This window comes from Macrotis lagotis, chromosome X, assembly GCF_037893015.1.
Source record: "Macrotis lagotis isolate mMagLag1 chromosome X, bilby.v1.9.chrom.fasta, whole genome shotgun sequence".
Classification (NCBI taxonomy): domain Eukaryota; kingdom Metazoa; phylum Chordata; class Mammalia; order Peramelemorphia; family Peramelidae; genus Macrotis; species Macrotis lagotis.
Genome location: NC_133666.1, coordinates 274,629,923 through 274,656,165, shown reverse-complemented (window position 1 = coordinate 274,656,165; position 26,243 = coordinate 274,629,923). Strand labels below are relative to the sequence as shown.

General features: G+C 33.0%; 1 protein-coding gene across 1 annotated transcript in view; it reads left to right on the top strand.

The window, feature by feature from the left end:
* The window catches only part of PARP8 (poly(ADP-ribose) polymerase family member 8), a 234,471-nt gene that overhangs the window by 147,451 nt on the left and 60,777 nt on the right, over positions 1 to 26,243 (top strand). The window contains exons 7-14 of the mRNA XM_074206602.1: positions 157 to 251; positions 10,879 to 10,939; positions 12,655 to 12,745; positions 17,870 to 17,936; positions 21,038 to 21,163; positions 21,631 to 22,192; positions 24,294 to 24,347; positions 24,451 to 24,546. Of these exons, the coding sequence (XP_074062703.1) occupies positions 157 to 251; positions 10,879 to 10,939; positions 12,655 to 12,745; positions 17,870 to 17,936; positions 21,038 to 21,163; positions 21,631 to 22,192; positions 24,294 to 24,347; positions 24,451 to 24,546 (1,152 nt within the window). The remainder of the gene's footprint in view (positions 1 to 156; positions 252 to 10,878; positions 10,940 to 12,654; positions 12,746 to 17,869; positions 17,937 to 21,037; positions 21,164 to 21,630; positions 22,193 to 24,293; positions 24,348 to 24,450; positions 24,547 to 26,243) is intronic.

The following is a 26,243-nucleotide window of genomic DNA, read 5'->3' as shown; positions in this document are numbered from 1 at the left end:
ATTTTCTACATCAAGCAGATGCGGAATGTTGAAGTAGATCCATAGTACATTGGGTTGACAAGGTGATTTGTCTAGCAAACCATTTTTATTCATGATTATTTTTCTTTCTTCAACATCCAAATACCAAGTAATTTCTAAGTCAGTCATTTTCACTAGGTGAACTATGATGGGGAACTTCACAAACACCCACAGTTGGAAGCTGATTTGACAGCAGTGAGAGAAATATATGGGCCTCATGCAGTTTCTCTCAGGTACATAATAATTTTATTGAATAAAATTGAAATTAATACTTGACTGAACATAGGGATTTTCTTCATGTTTTATATATGAAAATTTGCCTGGGGTGAACTTTTTAAGATGCTGTGTAATAAAACATTTTTAATACCATCTTCACAAATTCCTGAGACTTCATTTTGCTTTGAGACTACTCTTTGTGATCAGATATCCATCATCACAGTGTTCAAATGTTCATAATTTAGATTATTTCAATTGCTTAATACAATTAGTTATTAGATGCACTGACTTTGTGGGTCTTCAGGCCCAGGTTTGACAATAATGGATTATTGTAATGTACTTGGCAAATTGAACGTATACTGTTATCATAAATTAAGTTTTGTCTTACCTAAGCTATAAAAGTTAACAATATATAACAATTAGCAGCATATTTAATTGGATAGATATATGGTCTTGGTTGGAGTCAGTAAATAATAGAATTCAGTTCTTGCCTCAGAAAGGTAGTAAATATGTGATCATATGTACCTTAGTCCTTATGCAACTCTCTATGATTGTAAATGACCAGTCGACAAGTTTCATGGAGGGAATGTTCCCCATAAGATTTCCTATAGTGATATAATAGTCTGGACCATAACAAAAGCAATTTATATTTAAATTCCATTATTAAGGCTGATATAACAATTAAAGAAACACCTTTAAATAATGTATTTGGAAAATACCACAATTTGTTCTATGACTTATCAATACTGTTTTCCTCTTAATAGGAGTTAGACTGAATATTCATTCAACTTTCTGTTTCCATTTGTCAAAATGGTCTGATCTATTCAGAGAATAAAAGTAAAAAATAAATTTTCTTTTGTTTAGGTCATTTATTGACCTCAAATTAATTGTGAGGTTTCTGAAATACCCTGAACCATTGAGGTTTTTTCTCTTTTATATTTGGGCTAGGAAAGAAGAACATTATGGAACTAGATGCTGAAAAAGAACTCTTCATTTATATAAATTCCCTTCCCCCAAAACTCAGATTTTGATCATTTTTTCCCAGTAAAAGGAAATGCAGAATAATTAAAGCTACATATAACTCCAGTGCTAGACTGAGACTTTGGCAATGTGAAAATGTTTTGTTCAAGAAATCTCTCACCAAAGAAAACAACTTGCTATAATGTTAAGAGCAATGGATTTGGGATCAGAAGATCTGGGGTCAAATCCTAGTTCTGCTATTGATTCCCTTGATGACTTTTGGAAATTAATATAGCATGTTTAACAAGGAACTTGGACTAGATTATCTCTAGATAATCTTTTAGCTTTAAAATCCTCTGCCTCCTGTATGTGAGATTATGGCTTCTACTTAGCTAAGAATTCTTGGGAGAAATTTTTCTCCTAGGAAATCACTCCCACCCTGTGGTCAAAGGGACACTTGAATAGTAAGCAACTGATGAATCAATATAAATTGGTTAATTTGCCTATATGATAGTCACTGTTACAGTGACTGAACCTAGACTTGTCTTTCTCAGTTCCTCATTTGTGTAATAGGGATAATAATAATACCTACCTCCCAAGGCTGTTGTGCAGGTCAGATGAGATAATATTTTTAAGTACTTTGAAACACAAGGTGCTATATCAATGCTAGTTATTAATAATTTGGGGGCCTATTATATGTAATAGGGTCAAATGAAATGAAGAGTAGACAGATATAGAGGAAGAGATGGGAGTTATTGTTATGGGAGTAACTTCACTTTATCTAAAGCAGTCAAAGGAAGTTTGAACAAATACATCATACAGTTTGGACTATTCTGCACAAAAAACTTGACCAAGAAAAACAGATGATAATGGACAATCAAGAAATTAAGAGGGGAAGGCAAGATTGGTGAGAGAGTAATAAACTATAAGCAAAATATATCCTGAAAAGAGAATGCAGAATCTAAAGAAGGACTAAAGAGAAATAAAATTCTGTGATTGGGTCTGAAGTACACAATAAGATAAGATTGAAAGTGGAACAGAAACAGATTTCTTTGTTTATAGCTCTATTGTTTTCAATACATTTCCTTCACCATCTTCTTTATAAAGAGGGTAATGGGTAGTCAAAGAGATGAAAAAACTACAGGAGGATAGGATGAAGAGAAATACAAAATTATAATCATGAAGGTAAATGGAATGAATTCTCTAAAATAGAGAACAGGATTATAGAATGTATTAGAAAGCAGAATCAACAATAAGCCATTTAGAAGAAATTCTTGAAATATCAAGATTCACCCAGTTTAGATAAGGAGTTAGAACAAGATAATACATTATATGTTGGGTAAACTTGAAAAGAGCAGGAGAGGTGATCATCATTTCAGAAAAGTGATAAACAGAAATCTTGAATTATGCTTAAAGGTATCATAATTCAATCAGTATCAGCACTTAATATGTATGCCCTGAACTGCATAGCACCTAAATAATTAAAGGAAAAATGGACCTGAATTACCAGAAGAAATTCAAAGTAAAACTGTAATAATAGAGGACTTAAAGGCTAGACAGATTTAATAGAAAGATAAATAAAGTGAAGTTAAGGATCTGAATAGGACTTTAGAAATGTTAGAGATGATAGAACTGGTGATTAATCAATAATGAAAGAAAAGCATTGTTAAATTTTTCAATGACCAAAAAAGTTTGCAAAAATTGATTATATATATTAGAATATTAAAAATTTTAGAATCTAATTAGCAGAAATTTTTACCATATACTTTTTTCACCACAATGCAATAAAAGATTTTTTAAGCAGGGATTAAAATTGGTTTTACCCTATAATATATTCAATCATCTTGTCATCCCATTTCAAAAATCTTTGATTCTATTATCATTATTCTCTTCTCTTTGGGGGGGCTAAGAGAAGTTGTAACTGATTCTTAGTACTCATGAGCCAAGCGGAAGGAAAAATCTATGAGCAGTATGCAATAAAGGAATAACTGTCTTTCTTGTTTCATTAGAAAGTTGGATAGACCTGAAGTATTCCCTAGAATCTAAGATCAAACCCTCCCCCCCACATAGGTTTGAAAACAATTCTTTTCCTTTTATTCCTTTTTGTCAAAGGGAGGTAAAAGCTACTGAGTTAGGGATAAGAATCATAGTTGCATATTCACTGCCACAGTGATAGCTCTCTTTTAGTTGAATTTCTGTTCCACTACCTGATTTGTTATCAGTAGCACCAGGATTCCAAACAGTTTTTCGTATTTGCCAATTCAGCCATGTGGCTTTCTTTCTACTCTGGCATCATATAGAAGAAAAAATTCAATTTTATTTGAATACATTCCTTCTGTTCCTCACTGAAAAAGAAAGAAAAACAAAACTCTTTACCAAGATGTAAAGTCAAGCAAAACAAATTACTGCATTGTCTAGCCTCATTGAAAAAACAAAAAAGCAAACACAGAATTCTTTCATTATTTAGAAGACTTTATGGCATCTTTTTTGATATAGTTTCTAAAAATTGTCCTGTCTGCCAAGGATTTTTCCCTGCTTGCCTAATTTACATAATCCTTGGACCCACCATGAAATTTTCTCACAGACTGGGCACCAAAACACATATTTAGCGAGCACACAGAGACTTCTGAGCTTGAGGTGTCTGAGAACATAGACTGATTCTCTATACACTTCTGACCTGTTGATGTGGAAGTAACTACTTAATGAGAGCTGGTTGTCATCTGATATCTGTGTTTGTGGCATACTTTATCTTCAAGAAAATGTGGGAAGGCACAAGAAACTAAGGATTAGATAGTTAAAAAAAAAAAGCACAACTCCCCAAACCCTAAAAGCCTGGTATATTTAATCCTCAAATGAGAGAGAAAATTTTATTTTCAAAATGCAAGGTGTCAGCCACTCTTAAGAAATTAGAGGCAATGTGTAAGACTTTACATTTAAACAAGTGATGGTGAGTCATCCTTGTTTTGAGAGGAAAGAATTCCTGTAATTCCAGTCTACTGCTAGTAAATACTTGTTTACTAGAAGCATTTTGTACCCAAGTTTCCGGGGGAGGGGTAATCAAACCACAACTTTATATTTCCATATATTTATCTCACAGAGCTATTTTTGAAAACATTTAAATATATCTCCTTTAAAGTTAAAGACTTAAAGGATGGTTAAATTACTTGACCAAGGTCTTATGATGAATAGCAGAGGGGGCGATTCAGACTTAGGGTCTCTGATTTTAAATTCAGGAGTCTTTCCAGGACATTACTCTGAGCCACCCAGCTTTTAGACCTGCAATCCAGAACATAGATGTGGAACAGTTATTAAAATTTCTGAAGGCAGTTGCCTGAGCTCTTGGTTCCAGTGTGATAAAATATACAATATCTAGTTAGCCTACAATTTTATTTTCTTTTTTTCAAACATAGATTTGGTCAAAGTAATGTAAGCAATAATTTTAGTTATCATAAGCCTGTATGCTTTATTGTGTACAATCAGTTGTCTCTCTCCTCACTATTCAAGGTGTATTCATAATTCAGGCAGTCAATTTAATTCTGCCAATTGCTATGCACTCTCTCCATGTTGTGAGGCTACAGCGCCAAAGCTGATGACTGCAAAGGCTCCATCTGGGCAAACTGTAATCATGCTTTGTAACATCTCAGCATGAACGTGAAATTACTGGCATTATATGAAAATGGTATTCACAATGGAAATAGTTTTGCATATATACAATGGTATTTGTGAATTCTTTGAAGTGTTGCATAAAAACAAAAATGATGTAACTATTTACAGATCTACACCTGCAGAATCTAGTTAATTGCAGACCTTGTAAGGTCTTTGCCTCTTTACAATTCTTTGTGCATTCTACCGTGTCCTGCAATAAAATACTTGTATCTACTTATTCCTTTGAGTTGTACAGGAAGTAAATGGGGGATAAGAAAGATAAATTCAACTTGTAATGAAGAACAAAATATTTAACGTAGTATTTAAAATGGATTTGTTTATTATTAAAGGTCCAAATGAAAGGTGTTTCCATGTTCTTAATGTCTTAAAAGATCATTATGCAGCTCTTTCTCTGAGTGGCAAATTTATTTGAAAAGAAAGCACCTGAGTGTTCTCTTATTGATGTTTTTTCCTTATGTACAGGATTAGGTGAATGAGTCTTTTATGTCTTGGAAAGGTCAGAAGGAATGTTCCTTCCTTTCCCTTCTCCCAATTTTTAATATTAATGATGGTTTTACTTCTACTAGACATCAGCTCTGTGTGTGATACTCATATTATCACAGATCTGCTGAAAAACTTTCTTTGCTTACCATTTACCATCAAATAAATTAGAAATTCTTGTAAATTACCTTCAATCTGCTGTTCCATCCCAATCATAGAATATGACAGCCAGTTGACTCAGTGGACATGAAGTTAGGAAGACCTTTGTCCAAATCCTGTCTCAGATGCTTACTATGTAAGCCGCAACAATTCAATTAACCTCTGTCTACCTCAGTTGCTTCATCTATAATATGGGTTTAATAATACCCCTCCCCCAAATTGTAATTAGGAGAAAAGTATTTCAATAGAAATACATTATCATCATCATCATCATTATTATTAGCTTTTACACCCATTTGTATTTTCTAGATTATAGCCAAATTGGACCACTTCCTGACCATTGTTTCTATCTTTCCCATCTTTTGTTATTTTGTCTTTTGCTCAGAAATCACTTGTGAGGGATTGCAGAGTTCTAAAGGATACAATCTCCCTCACATCTCTTAATTAGACACTAATTAAGTCAGGGGTTCTTTACCTAGGAGCCATGAATATATGTGTTTTATTTGTGTGCTTGAGTACAGACATATTTTGATAACTACTTCATTATATTTCTTTTCCTTTATAATCCTATGGATTTTTATTGTTTATCTAAAGACTTTATTCCAAGGAGGGGGTTCATAAATTTCAACTGATGACCAAAGCAATCCATGACATAAAACAAGATTAAGAATACCAACTCTTGTCCAGAATTTTTAGTCTATAATGCCTATTTCCAGCTGCAACTTCTTTACTTTTTGCCTCTTTTCTCTATTCAGAAATTATTAAAAGATAGAACATTTCAGCTTGAGTGTAGACCCCCTGAGGGTTCATCTCCCCAGAGTTACAGAAAACATGAGCAGGAAATGCACAAGGGATTTACCTAAATCAGTTGAAGTAGTCATTAGCAATCGAAGAGGGACTCTGAGGATGAAAGTAGTTTTATTTCATCATGTTAAAATTCTATTAAAAGAAACAGATAACAATTTCTTTTAGCAATGTTTTTGGGGATTACTTTTTTTGGTGACTCTTAATTAGAAATGTCTAATAGCATTTAATTAGGCTGGCATCTTCTAGTCTTCAACAGTAGTTTGTGGAAATTTCAAAGAAGTTATATCAAAAGAAAAAAAAAGTCAGAAAAGTCAGTGTTCTATGAACAAATAGATTTTTATTGTTACACATTTTAAGGGAGGGCCAAGGCAAACATGAAATATCTCAAGAGTTGGATAGGACCAGTCCAATAAAATAGGAGGTCCTTGAAATCCTAAGTAGTCTTTATTCATGGGAGCAAATAGAAGTGGATCAGTGATGGTCTTAGGACAGACTCTCTTTAGACTTTACATATCTCTTACTCCTTCTGGCCAATAATATGGGGGATGCCTGCTTCAAAAAGTAGGTCAATGAATTGTTTGGGAAGAGACAGATTTTCACTCTGGCATGTTTAATTGGGTGGGCTGATAAGACTGTCTCTTTAAGGATCTATGATGTGAATTTTTTTGGCATGATATGACAGTTTCTAGGGAAAAGCATGTGGTGGGGTGTGTCAAGCCAGAAAAGGAAGTGAGGTCAGAGCAGAATTAGCCTTCCTCAAGTGCCCTCACACCGAAGCCCCATCCCCCACGTGTGTGTGTGTGTGTGTGTGTGTGTGTGTGTGTGTGTGTGTGTGTGTTTTAGGGCATTTCTTATCTTCCAAACAACAAATTTCCACTTTGAAATTGGAAGAATATATGCTTTTAGATAGATGTGTCATTGCTCCAATTCATATTTCCTTTAAATATTCTCTCCCATATTTGTCTCAGTCAGATAACATTATTTTTGTTCTTTTATTTAAAAAAGGAATTGCAATTTAAATTATTCTGTGCAATTTCTTATTTTAGGAAATACCAAAAGCACATTAAATTTGAAAAAAACAGTGTTAAAGGAACTTTGGCATATTCTCAGTAGTTTTATTAACAAATAGTGAAAAGATATTCAAGCAAAAACTCATTTGTTTAAATAAATATGAAAGTCCTTGTATTCCATTCATCTGGGAGGGTCTTGAACAAAGTTCTTATGATCATTAGGTTTATGTTCTTATGGTCTTTGGGTGATGGAATTGGGAAGGTGGGAGATAAGGAAGCGATTTTTTTTTCCAATTAGTGTTTCAGTGTTTTTTTAAAGACCTAGAAGTTTGATTAGAATTGAGGGTTTGTCATTTCCATTCAGCATTAGGGATCAATTTATTCACTTATCTAATAGGGCTTCACTTATGTAACTGGATAAAGTCAGTTTTGTCATTTCTGCCAGAATATTTCTTATGTTATTAAGTATTCTTTAGTGGTTCTATTAAAATTCAGGAATGGACTGCTAATATAATCCAATTTGAAGTATTTTGTTTATCAAAATTGAAAAACAAGATATTAATGTGTTTACCTATTCAGAAGCTCAAACTTCAGTAAAATCATATTGAAGTATTTACATATTAGATGTTGACGCCTTCAAGGGACAGCTAAGTTGCTCGGTGTGGCAGTGATGGCCCTGGAGTCAGGAGGACTTGAATTCAAATCTAACCTCAGACACTTAATAATAATTGCCTAGCTGTGTGACTTGGGCAGTCACTCTTCTTTTTTTTTTTTTGCAAGGCAGTGGGGTTAAGTGACTTGCCCAAGGCCAGCCACACAGCTAGGTAATTCTTAAGTGTCTGAGGCCAGATTTGAACTCAGGTCCTCCTGACTCCAGGGCCAGTGCTCTATCCACTACACCACCTAGCTGCCCCAAGGGCAAGTCACTCTTAACCCCATTGCCTTAAATAAATAAAATTTTAAAAAAAGATATTGACACCACACAAAATGAAACTGTATACAGAATAGCTGAATTTAGGATGTCTATATAAAGCTAATGGGTCACAGGATCATATATGTATAATTGATAGGACATTAAAGGCCATATAATCCAAACTCTTTATAAGCGAGAAAACTGAAATAAGCTCTTTTCCCAGGACATAGAGGCTTTTCGTGTTAAAAGTAAGTTTGAACTTAGGTTAAAGTGCACATGTTTCATGGTACTCCACTTCCCTAGACATGGAAAAACTCTCACATTGGGTGAACATCCAGTTAATATTCTGTATTTTAGAAAATCTACCAGAGCAGTCTCATTAAGCATATTTCTTCTTATTAACTAGCATACAAAAATTCCTTGAGTCTAAATGCCATCTGTTGATCAGTAAAGTATTTAATGAAGTATTTTATAAGTACCTATTCTTGTCACTTTGCCATTATGTATAAAAAATAAAAGAAATAATTGTGTCCTTAAACATATTATATTCTGTTATGGGAGATGATATGTACATATACGTACATTCTAAAAATAATGGAAGAAATGGACAAACAAACAAATAATTAAGCAAAGATAAATAAATAGGTACAAGGATTGTTGATGTTCATAACACTGGCTAACACTGTTCTAGGTGTTACAAATGAACAAAGTTTAGACACCACCCTCATGAAAATCTCATTTATCAAGGGGTATCTCACAGTACCTTACACTTACTAGGAAATTAATAAATATAGGCTTAATTTTTTGAATTTGTTGAAATTCTTCCTTTTAACAAAAAAAGGGTCATGGAGATAAGTAAAGGGAAAACCGAAGAAGGTATTTTAGTAAATTTGAAATGTCAGGTAAATTGTCTTCTAAATTAGTATTGGATCTTTGCTCTGATTCTGACTTCCCACTGGCACTTTTTTTTTAAATGGTGATTTTAGTATAAGCAACTTTTGGCCTTGTCCATATAATTTCTTATTTTCTTTTCTACATTCTGTTTCTACTTTTCTGATCTCTAGTGTCCTCAAATACAGCTTAAAATTCTCTATGACTTTACTTTTTTTAAAATGCTGTCTACAGTTACTTTATTTTTTTAAAGAAAGATTTTGTTTATTTTGAGTTTTCCTCCTATTCTTGCTTCCCTCCTCCCATCCCCCACAGAAGGTAGTCTGTTTTACATTGTTTCCATGGTATATATTGATCTAAGTTGAATGTGATGAAAGAGAAATCATAAGGAAGAGAAATAAATTATAAGAGATAGCAAAATTAAATAATAAGATATTGTTCTTTTTTCTAAATTGAAGATAATAGTCTTTGGTCTTTGTTCAAACCCCACAATTCTTTCTCTGGATACAGATGATATTCTTTATTACAGCCCAAAATTGTCCCTGATTGTTGCACTGATGGAATGAGCAAGTCTATCAAGGTTGATGATCACCCCTATGTTGCTGTTAGGGTGTATAATGTTTTTCTAGTCCTGATCATTTCACTCAGTGTCAGTTCATGCAAATCCCTTCAGGCTTCCCTGAAATCCCATTCCTCCTGGTTTTTAATAGAACAATAGTGTTTCATGACATACATTTACCACAGTTGGTTAAGCCTTTTCCCCAATTGAAGAACATTCACCCTATGACTTTTCAAAGTACCCTGACAACTGAGACATGTACCCTCATTCTAAAATGTCCTCTTTCTACTGTCAGTCTCATTTAAAATTCCCATTTATTGAGCTCTCTGATTGGTACAGCTAGATTGGCATAGTAGATAGTGCCCTGGGTCTGGATTCAGGAGAACCCAAGTTCAAATATGGCTCCAGATACTTAGTAGCCAAGGCTAACTAACTTATCCTATGACTGCTCGTTTCTTCATTTGTAAAGTTGTCAGGAAGATCAAATGGAATAATGATTATCTGGCACCTAGTAAGTATATGTGCATGTTAGCTATTATTTTTCTTAAAATTCTGATTATTATTACAGTTTTTGTATTTAATCAGAGTAATTCCAAGTGAAGATATGAGTGGAATTTATCTTTTACAGTGGACATTTGTATGTTTTTCTTTTTGTTCTTTAAGTGAATTATGGTGGATAGCACACCTCTGGAGATTCTTCTCCAATCCCTGTAAAAAGATTTTTTTCTAAAGCATCTTATCTACTTGTTCTTCTGTTCCAGTTTGTCTAGTAGTAAAGTACTTTTATTTGCATTACAGCAACAACACGCTTCTTACCCAAACAACCTTTGGAGTTTTCAGTGCTCACGCACACAAAAACCTTAATTAATAAGAAATAATTTGAATTTTTAAAGTTTAAATATTTGAAATTTCACATGAGAAATACTTTAATGTGACAAACATCTCTGTTATATTTTTGTAGAATATTTTTATGTATATATGAGTATAGATGTATAAAAACTAATTAATAAATAAATTAAAAATATACTTTATGTTTACTATTTACTGAGTCCTAGGGATACCAATACAAAAATTAGAGCTTAAAATCTTATTAGGGGAGACTTCATATCACTTTGAAAGTAATATTTCTAGTTTTAATTTTCCAAGAAAAATCCAACTTTTGGGAAGGCTGAACAATTTATGTTTATCTTTACTTTTAGGGAATATGGAGCCATTGATGATGTAGATATTGATCTGCATATTGATGTTAGCTTTCTTGATGTAAGTATCTGTAAAAGATTTGGCAAACTTTTGTATCTTGTCACTTTTTTGGAGCTTTGATTTTAGATGATCACACTATTCATTGATATGCCTTCATTTTTTAAAAATTCTGCATCATTGATGATCTGACATTCTGAATTATGTTTCCTTTGTGATCTGACATTCTGAGTTCTTTTTTTTAATTGAAATTTTATCTTATTTTTCTAATTACATGCAAAGGAAGTTTTTCAGCATTCATCTATTTGCAAATTTATGAGTTCCACATTTTTCTTCCAATCTTCCTTCCCTCCCCCTTCCCCATGGAAGCTGTCTGGTAAAAGTTGCACATGTAGGTTCTTGTTTAACATAGTTACATTTTAGACAAGTTGTAAAAAAAGGACTTAGAACTAAGGTAAGGAAAAACTATGAGAAAATATAAAAGAAATTTCCCAGAAGTAAACATAGAATGCATTCAGGCTCTGTAGTTTTTTCCTCCAGATGTGGATGGCATTGTTCATAGTGGGTCTTTTATGGTTGTCTTTGATCTCTGAACTGCATTTATCATAGTTATCATCTCACAATGTTGTTGATGTGTAGAATGTTCTCTTGGTTCTGTTCACTTCACTCAGCATCAGGTCATGTAATTCTTTTCATGCTTCTCCAAATTCTTACTGCTCATGGTTTCTTATGGAACAATAGTACTTTATTGCATTCATATGCCATAATTTGTTCAGCCATTCCCCAGTTGAAAGGCATCCCCTAAATTTCTAATTCTTTTCTAAAGAAGCAAAAAGAGCTATTCTAAATATTTTTTTAGACTTTTCCCATTTTTATGATTTCTTTAGTATATATAGACCTAGTATTGCTATTCTTGGGTCAAAGGATATGATCAGTTTTTTTTAACTCTCTCCAGAATGACTGGATCAGTTCACAACTCCATCAACAATGTATTAATGTCCTAAATTTCCTATATCCTCTCCAATAATGATCGTTTTCCTTTTTTGTCATCTTAGTCAATCTGATAGGGTGAGGTGGTTTCTTAAAGTTGTTTTAATTTGCATTACTCTAATCAATAATGATTTGGGGTATTTTTTTCATATTACATTATATAACTTTAATTTCTTCTTTTTGAAAACTGCCTGTTCATATTCTTTGACCATTTATTAATTGGGGAATGATTTATAATCTTATAAATTTGATTCAATTCTTTACATATTTCAGAAATGCATCTTTTATCAGAAACAGTGTAAAAATTGTTTTCTAATTTTCTGCCTTCCATTTAATCTTGTTGCAATGGTTTTATTAAATTATATATATAATATTTTATTTAAAAATTTGAAAAATATGTACTTCACTCCAATACATAGATTATGTGGTATTTGCTTTATCTTTCCTTGTTAAAATGACTTGTGGAGGGAAAAAATACACTGGTTGATGAGTAATAAAAATCTATACTTCTTTGTTGTGGTATTTTTAATAGCTTCTGAGATTTATAGGGATAATGTTGTAGCATTTCTGAATATTTTACGGTTTTTCTGTTTTACTGTGTAAGTAAAAAGTAAAGATTAAGAGTAATTTACTTTTTCCTTGACAGCATAGTAGACTTTCATGATATTTGTAGAATGTTATGATGTTTATACCTCTTACCATATAGAATAAATGAAGTTTTTTAAAAGGAAGAAAAAAATATTCATGGACTCTGGGAAGGTTGCTAATTTTTTTAAATCTTATTATAGGAAGAGATTGCTGTGGCCTGGGATGTGATTCGAACAGAGCCTATAATAGTCCGACTGCACTGCTCACTTACACAATATTTAAATGGCCCAGGTTGGTCTTATTTCTTTGCTTATTTTATTTTTTGAAGTGTTAATGAATAGTTTATGTGACAAGCAAATCATATTCTATTTCAATCTCTAAATGCTGAGTAACCAGTAATGATGTTTATAAATGTTAAGAGGCCTTAAAGTCGAAGCTTAATCTACCATAAGGTCATTGGAGTCAGATGATTGTGGTACTTCATCGTTTGGATTTTGAGAAGCCTCAGGATTCTGCTTGCCAAGTTTATGTACTTAGTCTTATTTTCCAATAAATGTTCATTGTTTGAGGAAAGGAATTCTTCTACCAGAGGATTCCAGTTTATAATTAGTACAAATGGCAAATAGGTCATTGTTTTACATTAGGCCTTCTTAACCTCTTGCATATTTTACTTATAGCCTCCCAATTGGGCTAAACTTTCTTCTATTTTCATCCCTCTTCTATACAGCATTTATATTGCTCTCAATCAGACACTAAGCATTTATTAAAGGCCTTTTATATGCCAGGCCATATGTACTAAGGGCTCTAGATGCAAAGTAAGGCAAATAAAAATACTGGTTCTACCAGACATTTTGGGAGAGGATGGGAAATGTAACTACATACAAAAGACCTGTTTTTATTCAAGATAAATTGGAGATAAAAAACAGAATGGAAGCACTAGAATTAAGGTGTTAGGAAAGTCTTCCTCTAAAAGGAACTGGAACCTGAAAAAAATCTGGGAAGTAAGAAAGAAAGGGAACAGTCACTGAAAATAACCTAGTCAGGAGAAACCGCAAAGAGGACAGTGTCACTGGATTGGTGGCAGGAGACGGAAGGGGAGTCTAATAGGATAATACTAGAAGGATTGGAGGAATCGAGGTTGTAAAGATCTTTGGAGTTCAAACAGGGGAGTTAATATTTAACCCTGGAAGTGACAGAGAGTCACTAGAATTTATCAAATAGAAGACAGCAACTTTGGTCAGATGTTTCCAAGTCATGGTTTGATTTTTATTTTCCTATAAAATGAAGGGGTTCTAAATCCTTCTATCCTAAACCATATCCCCCCCATAAAAACTTTTTTGGATCTTGTCATCTGTTCACAAAAAATTTCTTTCAGTCTTTGGGTACTATATAAATTATATTCATTTGACATATATTACATTTTATTTGGCCTGTACTCAGAAATGCAGAAATTCTAATTATTGGATTAGTCTGATTTTACTTTTAAATAATTAAACAAGGCAAAATTAGATTAGGTGGCAGATTAATATATTTCTTATAAAATCAAAAAATGCAGCAAAAATTTCACAAGAACATTTAAAAAGATCTGAGATTTCTTTTAGATTTAGTTGCTATATGTGATGTAACTCTTGACTAACTTGTTTGGGCATCAGGAGAATTTGGCTGCAATGTAATTTTGGGGAAATTACTTTTTTTTCTCAGTTTTGTGATATGGAAAAAAGAGGTATTGGATTAGATAATCTCCAAGGCCCATCTAACATTAAAATTGTATGAGTTTTTCATGAATTTTTTCTGTTTTCTTGAACTTACCTGTAATTGTAATCTATTCCCTTCTTAGGCTAAGGTATTTCATAGATTTGTGGATCTCACTTAGCTTTTCTTTCTAAATTGAATTCTTTTTATTGTTCCTTAAAGCCAGGAACAACAGTATATATGTATTGCATGCTCAATAAATATATATCTATTTGATATGGTTAATATTTTCAATGTAAAGTTATATTTTATTTGTCCAAAAATTCAACTTTCAGAGTATCTTTTTTCTTGGAATTGAAATATTATTTGATAAACAACTCCATCTCAACTCTGTTATGCTTTGAAACATTCTTAGTCATAATCACTCCCAGTCTCTGTTCTTCTAGATTAGAGTTCTTTATCTGAAGCCATGAAATAGAATTTTGGTTTTTATTTTTAATATTTTGATAACTATTTAATATAATTGTAATCTCTATAGATTTTGTTTTATGCATTTTAAAAAGTTGTTCTCAATGGGGTTACATCTCCTTAAGCAGTTAGTCAAATGGGTTCATAAACAAAAGTTTAAGAACCTCTGCTTTTAGTAAAGAAAAGCCTTTTGACAATGTTCCAAATCAATTTTTATTAAAAAAGTCTAAATATCATAGAAAACAATTATTTTGATTTCTTTACCTTAATACAGTAAATAACATGTTTCTAAATTCAAGAACAAAATTATACATAAAAGATTTTTTAAAAAATGTTCTAAATCAGCAGGAGTAAAAAAGATGCCCATTATCACCACTATCCTTTAGACATAATATAATAAAATGAGAAGAAATTGAGGAAATAAGCATAGGAAGAGGAACTAAAGGAATAATTTTTTGCAGATCTGATGATATACTTAAAGAATCTTTATTTGTCAACTAAAATTAATTGAAATAATTATAGAAGAAACATTAATTACTTTTAGGTAGATTAAGCCAGTAAAATAAACATGACATCTAAATTAATTTACTAAGTTCTACACAAATTAAATTTCTGAAGAATTAGAACTGAAAATAATGAAATTCACATTAACAAAAGCTCAAGAATTTCAAGGATGAAATAAGTGAGAAAGAAGGATGTCTATCATGATCCCATCTCAAACTGTATTGCAAAACAGTAACCATTAATTTAATTTGGTGAGAGAGGGGAAGTTATGTATACTACAAACATTAATAAATAGAGTAGCATAATGTTTAATAAATCCAAACATTTGCAACACTGGGGAAAGGACTAATTATTTGAGGAAAATGTTTTGCAAAAACTGGTTAGCCTTCTGGAAAAAAAAAGATAGGGACAAATACATTCCATCATAAACCAAGCTAAATTCTAAATAACTAGCTAACCTAAATACAGAAGATAGTATCATAAAAAAATTAGAAGTTCAGAGGAACCTAATGGCTCTATAAATTAGAGATTTCGTAACTAAATAAACAATGGAGAGAATCATTTAAAATGAATCATTTGATTATGTAAAATTAAAAAGATTTTGCTCATTCAGATCCCAATGTAGTGAAAATTGATAAATTGGGAAAATATCATTGACTTTCTCTTTAAAATGTCTCTTATCCAGGGTAGCTAGATTGGCACAGCTGATAGACCACTGACCGTGGACAATCCAGCCTCAGGTACTTAATAAGTGCCTAGCTATGGGACCTTGGGCAAGTCCCTTAATCCCAGTGCCTTAAATAAATAAAATTAAAGAAAAAAATTATTTTAAAAAGTCTCTTATCCACACTATATCAAGAATTGATTCAAATTTATATGACTAAAAACATCAAAGTAAATAATTCAATCTATCAACAATGATATGAAACTATATTCTAAATCATTAATACTTAAAGTGCAAATTAAAGCAACATTGAGGTTTAAGGTTTTTAGACTGGAAAAGAGGAAAGGGAAGTGACAAATATTAGGCTGTGGGAAAAATCCTGTGGAGGCATCATTTTGTCCAGTCATTCCAGTAAACATTTTGAACTACACTCGCAAATTTACTAAACTGCATATTTTTTGAGGTAACTATATCACAAGTGAGCTTATGCCTTCAAAGAAAGAGAACCATGCACACAAACATAAACACACACACATACTGACACAAATACATACATAGACACACAGAAATATATTAGTAGTTCTTTTTGTACAAAATACCAAAAATTTGAAACAACAGACATGGGATAGTGGTTAAATTAATCATAGTATACGAATATTATTGTGCCACAGTAAATGATACAATGATAAATACAAGTTTTCAAGGAAACTGAGAAGCCCTCTATAAACTGAAGCAAAGTGAATTGAATAGAATGGCAAAAATTTTACAATGATAAAATTCTGGACAATTTTGAAATATTTTAAACTCTAATTGATGTAACGATAGACTGTGAGTCCAAAAGAATGAGGATGAAAGACGTTGTTCACCTTCCATTTAAAATTTAGAAAGAGACACACATTTTCTGATATGGCCAATATGGAAATGTTATTTTTTCCTATATGTCAGATGTTTTATTTTTCCATTTGTGTTTGCTCATGGTAAAAGAGGAAGGGTACTGAGATCAACAAATGGTAATTTTTTTAAGGAGAATAAAGATCCCCTTTTTCAAATTTAAAGGTTCTGCAATTTCTTTTCTTCTCTTTCTTTTTTTTTTTTATTTAAGGCAATGGGGTTAAGTGTTTTGCCCAAGGCTACACAGCTAAGCTGTGTCTGAAGCTGGATTTGAACTCAGGTACTCCTGACTTCAGGGCTGGTACTCTATACATTGAGCCACCTAGCTGCCCCGGATTTTACAATTTCTTAATGTCCAAATGTATTCTTGAAGAGTTAAGGGGCTATTTGTGTGATTTATGTTTCTAGCATTTTATATTTATTTATTATACATTTTCTGTTGGATAAAATGGCATCTCCCCTGTACTCAGTATTCATGGTATACCATTTGCCTACACATCAGTTGCGGATCCAGTCATCCACAGCTGGGGAGGGCTGGACACAAATTATTCCTAAGCTCTCTTTTAGATGTCTACCTGGATAAACTCTAAGTAAGGGAAAAAAATCAGAAAGTGAAAATAATATTTTTATCTTCCCCAAGATCCAGACTGTTACATGCCTGTCCATTCAAAGAGAACTTGACACCCCTCTTGAGCATGTTTCTAGGATTAATCTATTGGCACCAGAGCAAAAGAACTGATTATGATTTGCCAGTTCAGTTCAGCAAACATCTATTAATTAGTTAGTGTATTCAGAGTTAGTACCCTGCCTGACTCCAGTGTCCCTGCTCTCATGGAGTATACAGTGGAGGAAGCTGGAGAACATTTTGGTCTGAAGGGGATAGACCCCATCTCATCCTGGATCTGTCTTATCTTTTATCTTCTTATTTTATGCTTTCCATTTGGATCAGATTCACAAATGCCCATTTTTGAACTTGGGTCTGTGGTTAGTCCTTGGGGTCCATATGATCCAGGCCAGTCTTAGAAAGTCTGTTCTGTGTTTAGGCCATTCTTGAAGCTCTGAATAACATCTGTACAATAAGTTCTGTGTCTTTATCTGATTGTAAGACACTAGGCCATGATCATTTAAAATGGAAGAGAATAAGCTCTGTGTTTCAAAACATAAAGGTTTTGATCATGATATTTTTTCTTTTTCAGTGCCCACTGTGGATGTATTTCAGATTTCCACAAAAGAAAGATTTGGATTGGGACATCAATTAAAAAAGTAAGTTTATAAAAGAGACAAATATCAGAAAGGATTTTATTAATGCTCATTTTTTAACTGGAAGTACTGTCATAAGGTCACAAATTTCATAAGAACCTTAAGAACACATGTACATGAATACACATGATAATACTTTATGGAACATATATTCACACAATAAATATACGTATGTGCATGCACATACACATATACACACTTTTACTCCCATTTCTTAAGAACTTCATTTTCAGGGACTTGGCTAGAATGTCTCTTGGTTCCCCTTTTTTTTTGAAAATCTTAAGTTTTGAACTAGTTCCTAGTTTTATATAAGCTTCAACAACTAGTATTACTGCCTCATCAAAAGCAACTTCTTACCATTTTCATTCCAGTTCACCTAATATTTTTGGTGTGTGTCAAACTTAGTCTATATTCTCTGGTTGCTTGATAAAAGACAGGGTATATATCTTTTCTTTGACCTCTGATTTAATTCATTTAATCAGGATGTATTCTCAGATGATAAAGGTATAAAAGCATAGGATTTTATCACTTACTTTAAAAGTGATAATAAATATGATAGATTAATTCTATGAGAATACCCTTATACATTTATCAGTATGAGGAATTCTTTATATGAAAGCTCCTTTAAATAATGTGCAATGAAAACTTATATGTAATATACAATCTTAACAAGTTGTTTAGGTGTCATTTCCCCTGGACTGCAAAATTCCCTCCCCGAGTTGTATTTAAATATAATTGGAAATATGTTAAAATAAATTAAAATACCACACAACAAAGATAATAATAATTTGTGGTTTTTTAAATCTATATGCAGTCTTCAAATATCCTTCCATTTCAGTTTGATGCCATCCATTTGGGACATTCAGCAGGAGGCACGAACCAATTCTCCTTGTTTCTTAGGTTTACTCACTGGGTCACATTGCCTTTCAATCCATTATCAACATTGTAAATAACACTCTTAATAATGAGAAATTCAATAGCTGGAAATTTTGATATCTTTCAAAGAGAAACCTTGGAAATAAGAATGTAAAAACCTCCTATTGTTTTGTAATAGAGATTTTAAATTAGAGCATATGGTCTCTTGTACCTTCACATCTAATGTGAATTTAGGAAAGGAAAGCACACTAATAGAGGTAGGTATTTTTGGCAGCTTGATAGCAAAGAAATAAATTTAAATATCATTAACCCTATGAATCTTCAGATGCAATGGACATTGTTTTACATTTGATACATTACAAGAATAGATATAAATAACAGTGACTTTGAGTCATCACTGAAATCTGTTCAATATATACTGTTTACAAAAGCAAAGCAAAAAAGTGTTCTGTTTTGCAAAGATTCTCATCTAAATGGTTAAGCTAAATTTTTTTCATGGAGGGATAAACATCATTGCTCTTTACCATTCACATATAGACTACTTTGCAGATGCCAGAAAAAGTTAAGCGGCATTCTCTTTGAATTATTTATGACAGAAATATTATTATATATTTATGGCTTCATATTTCCATATTGTTCCAAAGTGATGTGAGGCCTTGTGGTGAAGGGGAAAGAAAAGTCCTTGGCCCCTGAATTCCCAAATCCTGAGCTCCTCTAATCTTGACTGTCACTGATTGATCATTTTGATCCTGGATAGTTACCTCCATAATCTGTGGTGAAGTTTTCCCTTTTTGTAAAATGGATGTTGGATTTCATTGTTTCTAATTCCCTTCCTATTCTCAATGTATATGGCTTTCATTTTATATTCATAATAGTATATCAAAGAAAACAGTAATGCATAAAAGGTTGAGTTTGTCATATAGCACATTAATGATGAAAGCAGCATGAAAACTTAAGAATCCATTCTTCTTTGCAACTATGTGATTGTTATGTCCTTTATCAACCTACTGTCTTAGAAGGTGGAATTTATAAAAGATTATTTGATAATTCAGTGTTTTGTCTTTAGCATTAATCCTCTGTATAGACAGAACAGGTATAGTGGGATTCAAAAGTTGCTGAAATCTTCTTCCTCTCAACATGTCTGTCTCAGCCACCTATCAGGATGACTAATTTTTTTTCCATTAGTCACACTTTTGGGGCCCTCTGTTTAAATGTAAATGTTATTTAGGAGGGGAACATATTAAGCTGTTATCACTCTTTTACACTTGAGTTTATATTCATATGTCAATTAACAGGTTTTGTAACTTTGCCCCAAAAAAAGGGAACTAAAGAAAGGCCAGTTTGTATAGGAAAATGAGGTTTAAAAAAAGTCGTGGAAATAAGGGGAGTCCATTAAGACCCTATATGATAGGGCGGCTAGGTGGCGTAGTGGATAAAGCACCGTCCTTGGAGTCAGGAAGTACCTGGGTTCAAATCCGGTCTCAGACACTTAATAATTACCTAGCTGTGTGGCCTTGGGCAAGCCACTTAACCCCGTTTGCCTTGCAAAAAAAAAAAACTAAAAAAAAAAAGACTCTATATGATGGCAAGGAGCTTTTCAACCTCTATATTAGGAAGGATATAAATTCTGGATAAAAATGAAGTAAAAAAAATGAAACAAATCCTGCTTGTTTCAAAATTACTTAAGGCCTTCTTTTCATATGATATTTTTCCATATATGATTTTGACATATACTCCCCTCTCTATACATTAAAATGTAATTGATTCATTTCAGAGGCAATAAAACAAAGAAATTGTGACAAACTAAATCATCTATTTTTTAAAGTTAATTAGATTTATTAAAAATATGGCTTTTTAGTTGTACAACTACTGTTGATCCTTAAGTCTGTTCTGAAAATCTTAAGTTGATTGATTAGACACTTGCTATCTTTATTCTTTCCTTTCTTCTCTTCCTTCCTCCTTTCTGTCCTCCCTCCCTCTTCTCCCTCTTTCTATTTCTTCTTTTTTCTCTTGTTTCTTTCCTCATTTCCACCTGAGGTGTTATATCCAAATCCACTGAGAGCTTTTGTCACATAACTGACTTCAAAAATACATTGTGTGGTTCTCAAGTAGATAATACGCTGTGTTTCATGTTGCCCTTCTACCAATGTATCACTTTTCTATCCAAAGAGAAATCTTACCTTAAATTATCCTGGAACTATGATGACAGAACTTCTTTCATTTGACAGAATCATGCAGACATATGTTACTCAACAATGGAAACAGAGTAAAGAAAAATCCAACTGCACACACAATAAGAAGCTCTCAGAGAAGAAAGTGAAATCCCCTCTTCATATATTTTCTACCCTGCGCAGGTAATAGCAACCCCCTCCATCATTGTCTTGTTAAATTGCAAAGATGATAATAATGGCAATCTTTTTAAATTGTTCATTTCTCTTCTGATATCTTTAATGGAAGGGATACAATGATCAGTTTCTCTTCCTTTAAACTTCATCTCATTGACTCTTATCCCTTTTAACTCTTACAGTTGAGGGGGGTTGCTTATGTGCATGCAACATTAAAATTACCTTTAATTTGGGAGTAGAGATACATTAATTTTTTTTAATGAGTTTGTTGGGAAAAATACCTCCTAAGTTAGATGTTCTAGAATATTAGATAACAGGTCACATAACAATGTTGAAAATGCTTTTTCATCTCTTCCATCATTAAATTCCTTCTTTTTGGGGGGTGGGATGGAAGGGATGAGCAGAACACTGACCAATAAGTAGTATCTGAATGGTATTAGGTCAATCAGGTCCTTGTAAAGATTTTTTTTTTTAAGGTCGCCGAGTTATCCTCCCCCTGGTTGTGGTAAAAACAAATCCAAACTGAAACCAGAGCAAGATGGCATCTCCAAGACTCACAAGCTGCTGCGGAGGACTTGTTCCAGCACAGTTAAGGCTGACGATGTGTGTGGAACCAAATCCCACAGGACCTTTGGCCGCTCCCTGTCCAGCGACCCCCGGGCTGAGCAGGCTGTGACTATTAAATCGCACAAGCTGCTGAGCCGTCCCTGTGCTGCAGCTGTCAAACAGGAGGAGTGCATCACTCTAAAGCCACATAAATTATTGACTCGATCTTGTTCTGGGGACCCTCGATGTGAGCACAACAGTACTTTGAAGCCCCATAAACTACTAAGCAGGTCTTACTCCAGTAACCTGAGAATGGAGGAACTTGATGGGCTGAAGAATCACAAGTTACTCAGCAAGTCTCACCCCAGTGCCCCCAAGTCATCCAAAACGGAGCTTTTCAAGGAACCTATTGCAGAGGGCAGGAGACTCTCTCTTACCTCAGGGCTTATTGGTATCTTAACACCATCTACATCTTCATCGCCCCAAACTGCTGTGCGTAAATCTTTTTCATTTTAGACCATTAAATAAAATGGAAACCAAAGGTTCATGAGAATTAGAGTGGCAGAGTAACAGAAAATCTAGTTTTAGAATCAGAAAAACTTAAGGACAAAATCCAGCTTGTGACACTGACTAGTAAATTTGGATTAAGTTATTTAAGTTCTCACTTTCCCCCAGGTAACTTTCAAAAAGTGCTGGTTGCAGAAAAAATATATCTTGCTGTTGGATGAATAGACTGATCACTTAGAGCTCTCTGCAATGATAAAATCATTGGTCTTATGTCCCTTCCTGACCCCCTTCTACAAAGAAAAAGTTAAGGTGCAGTTTGTAGGCATTTTTTTGCAACTATAGGCAATAGGATTGGGGGGGGGTAGAAGAGAGTGGTGGTGCCTAAAACACCTGTAAATGTATGACCCAGGTTTTGGATTAGATTTCAAAAAGAAAAGTGCAGCCATTCATTTGAGATTTATAAACAATTCATGTGTCATGGAAATGTGTGAGTAGGAACTCCATTAATACTTATCATGGTAATATGTGAAGAAAAACTTGATAATATCCCCTCTTAAAATTCATATTTGATGTTATAACTTATAAAAGTATTTAAACTCTAATCTTCTCTTCTGACTTTTGTTTTATGGCTAAATTTCAGAGCCAGATCCTTCTTGGCAAGCATAATACTGATAGGCTGTATCTGAGCAGGATTAGTGTATAGATAGGCAGTATTTAAATTCTCACAGTAAAGCTATGTTCCAGGTCCATGTAATGAGATAATTACCTGATAATGAGGCCACTTGGCTACTTAGTAACTCTTCCAGATGCAATTCAAGACATCATCGCCTCAGACCAAGTATGTTTTTTCTAAAATGGGTAATCAGAGCAAAATTCTAATATTTGTTGTTTATAAAGAGTTAGTGGATGGTAATTTTAAAGAAATAGCTAGATGCAGTAAAATGCCAGTCTTGAAGTCTGAATGACTCATCTTTCTGAATTCGAATCTAACTTCAGATACTTAGTAGCTGTGTAATCCTGGGCAAAGGCACTTAACCTTTTTTTGCCTCAGGTTCCTCCTTTATAGAAGAAGATAGAGAAGGAAATGGCAAACCACTCCACTTTCTTTGCCAAGAAAACTCCACATGTGCTCATGAAGAGTCATCTATGACTAAAACAAAAAAAATGATATAAAACCCATTTCTCTTACTATCACATTTAAATTGGTATCCTGTTGAAAATGTTTGATTTAACATTCGTTGTTGATATCATTATAATCTCCTTTAGGAAAGACAGTTTCAGATACTGTGAAACCCTTTTATAAGTAACATTAGAAACTAGAAACCCCAGAATATGTTCCTAATGAAAAAGAGAGAAAACTTGTTTTTAGTTACTTGTTTTCCAGTAGTTTTATAATGTACTGTGAACATTTCTACTTTAAAAATAAAAAGCAGTGTTTAATTCTTGTTTATTTTATGAAAACTTCATTCTGTCCATTATATAGTTTATGTCAATGTTCTTAAAAGATGAATTTTATGAAAATGTGTTTGGGGTGAGATGGGCAAAGTTATTTTGGAGATAGTCAACAATAATCCTTTTTCATATATAAGTAAGATATTTTCAGAGACACAGAAGGGAAGGGGGTGTGAAAGACAATATTCAGAGAACAGTTATGCCATTTTCAGCATCTCCACAATCTGTTTTTTATAAGCAGATTCATAGATTTCAATGAGAATTTTAACAAATAGTGTGGAGCAAGATGTCTAGTTATAGTCTTCTAACTAGAGAGAAGTTGATTTGGAATTCCATAATAAGAGAGACAAATCATTATGCTACTCTTCTCATTAGAAGATATTTGGAAACTTAGCAAGTTTTTTTATTTGGGAAATGAGAACAAGTGATGGCAGAGACAATGAAGAATTGGTAAAAGAGAATTAATGAGTAAATATCAGTGTTATTTTTGTGATTTTGAATTAAAATGAAATTAAAGCTCTAATTTATGAAAGCATTAAAAAACTATCTTCAGTTTAATAATTTTCAAGAAAACTTTGAGTTTTTTCATTGATACTGTTTTCTTCAACATGCTCTTTCTTGTTTCTCCTTATAGCCAAATTATAATGCAAAATGCATTCCAGTACAAGACCGAGGATTTCTTATACAGGTATGATAGAATATTCCATGTATTATTGGTATTTTAGCTCTATACTTGCTCTTTGTAATCATTTGTGAATAGAACTTATTACTTTCATTTCTATTATCCTTAGACAATTGTGTTTGCCGAGCAGCGGATACCCGTACTAAATGAACACTGTGTAGTATGTGATGAACCCCATGTATTTCAAAATGGCCCCATGTTAAGGGTAAGTTCTAATTTCTGGAAATCTTAGTCTTAATTGAATAAACATATGAAAATAGGTTAGGATAAAGATGATTTCTTTTAGTATATGATCAGCATATATTCTCATTTATATGTTATCTATTCTACAGAGAATGGTAATGACCTAAAAATTCCATCTCAATACCCAACAGAGGACAGATTAGATATAATAAAAACATTCTTTTTGGATTTAACACAAAAGTAATTTCCCAAAAACACCAAAACTTAGGATATAAAGAAAGGGCTAAAGGGATGTGTAAATTGAGGACAGAGATTAGAGTATTGATAAATTACTAGCATTTTGGTTATCTACCAGATACTACTAGTGCTCAGTATTTTCAAACATGAAAGCCACAAATGCTATTTTGTGATAACATTTGGGAGAATAATTTTACTTTTTATCCTCTATAATGTTCTGATGAGTAGCTATGCTATTTTGATATTATATATCTATATCTTTCTCTATCATTTTCATAAGTTAATATGTCAGTAAGCACTACTAAGCAAATCAGGAAGTCAATAAACAAAATCCATAAGCAAAACACAGACTCTCCCCTCAATTAACTCCCAGTCTAATGGGTTGGAGGATGGAGGCAACTATAAATATGTACACACAGCTATATGTAGGAAAGAGGAAATGATTAACAGAGGGAAGATACTAGAATTGAGTGTTTGAAAAGAGCTTCTTGTAGGAAGGCATAATTTCAGGGATGAGGGGGAGAGAGAACATTGAAGTCTTGGAAAATTCCTGGGTCTAAAAAATGTTCAAGGGGAAAAAAAAACAAAAACATCAGCATCATTGTATCAAAGAGTAAATTGTGGGGAAAGGGGTATATAAAAAAAGACTGGAACAAGTAGGGTATATCATAGAGGACTTTAAATACCAAGTGGAATTTTCTGTGATCCTGGAAGCAATTGGGAAAAACTGGAATTTATTTATTGGTGTTTTGGGGGGTAAATGTGTGAGTGACATGGCTATATCTGTGCTTTAGGGAAATCACTTCACTGCTGAATCAAGGATGGATTTGAGTGAGAAGAAACTTGAGGACAGGTAGATCCATCTAGAAGACCATTCTAATAGTCTAATAATGATATGTTCAGGGATTACACAAAGTTGTTGCCAATATGAGATAACAGACAAAGTAATATTCAAGAAAGTTATAGAAATAGTTTAAATATAGTTGTGACAGAAAATGACAAGTTGAGAATGATCATAACCTAGGTACTCATGATACCTAGGTTATGAATCTGAGGAACTAGGAGGTTGATGGTATCTTCAGCAGGAATAGTAAAATTAGAAGTAGGAGAGAGTTTTACGGGAAAAGATTATGAGTTCAGTTTTATTCATGTTGAATTTAAGATATTTACTGGACATTTAGCTTGATGTCTGAAAGGCAGTTGGAGATGTGTTTGGTGATCAGGTAGAAAGGATAAAACAGGATAGATAGATTTGAGAATCATCAGCATAGATTAAATAATTAAATCCATGGAAACTGATGAGATCTTCAAGCAAAATAATAGAGTGAGAGAAAAGAAATGAACATATATATTTTTTTAAGCCAAGGTAAGGAATCCCATTTTAAAAACACCTGTCCTAAATAGTGTGAAGGATACAATATGTATGAGCCATGACCCCAATAAATTCATCATTTAATTGAAAAGAAATAAAATAGAAAGTTC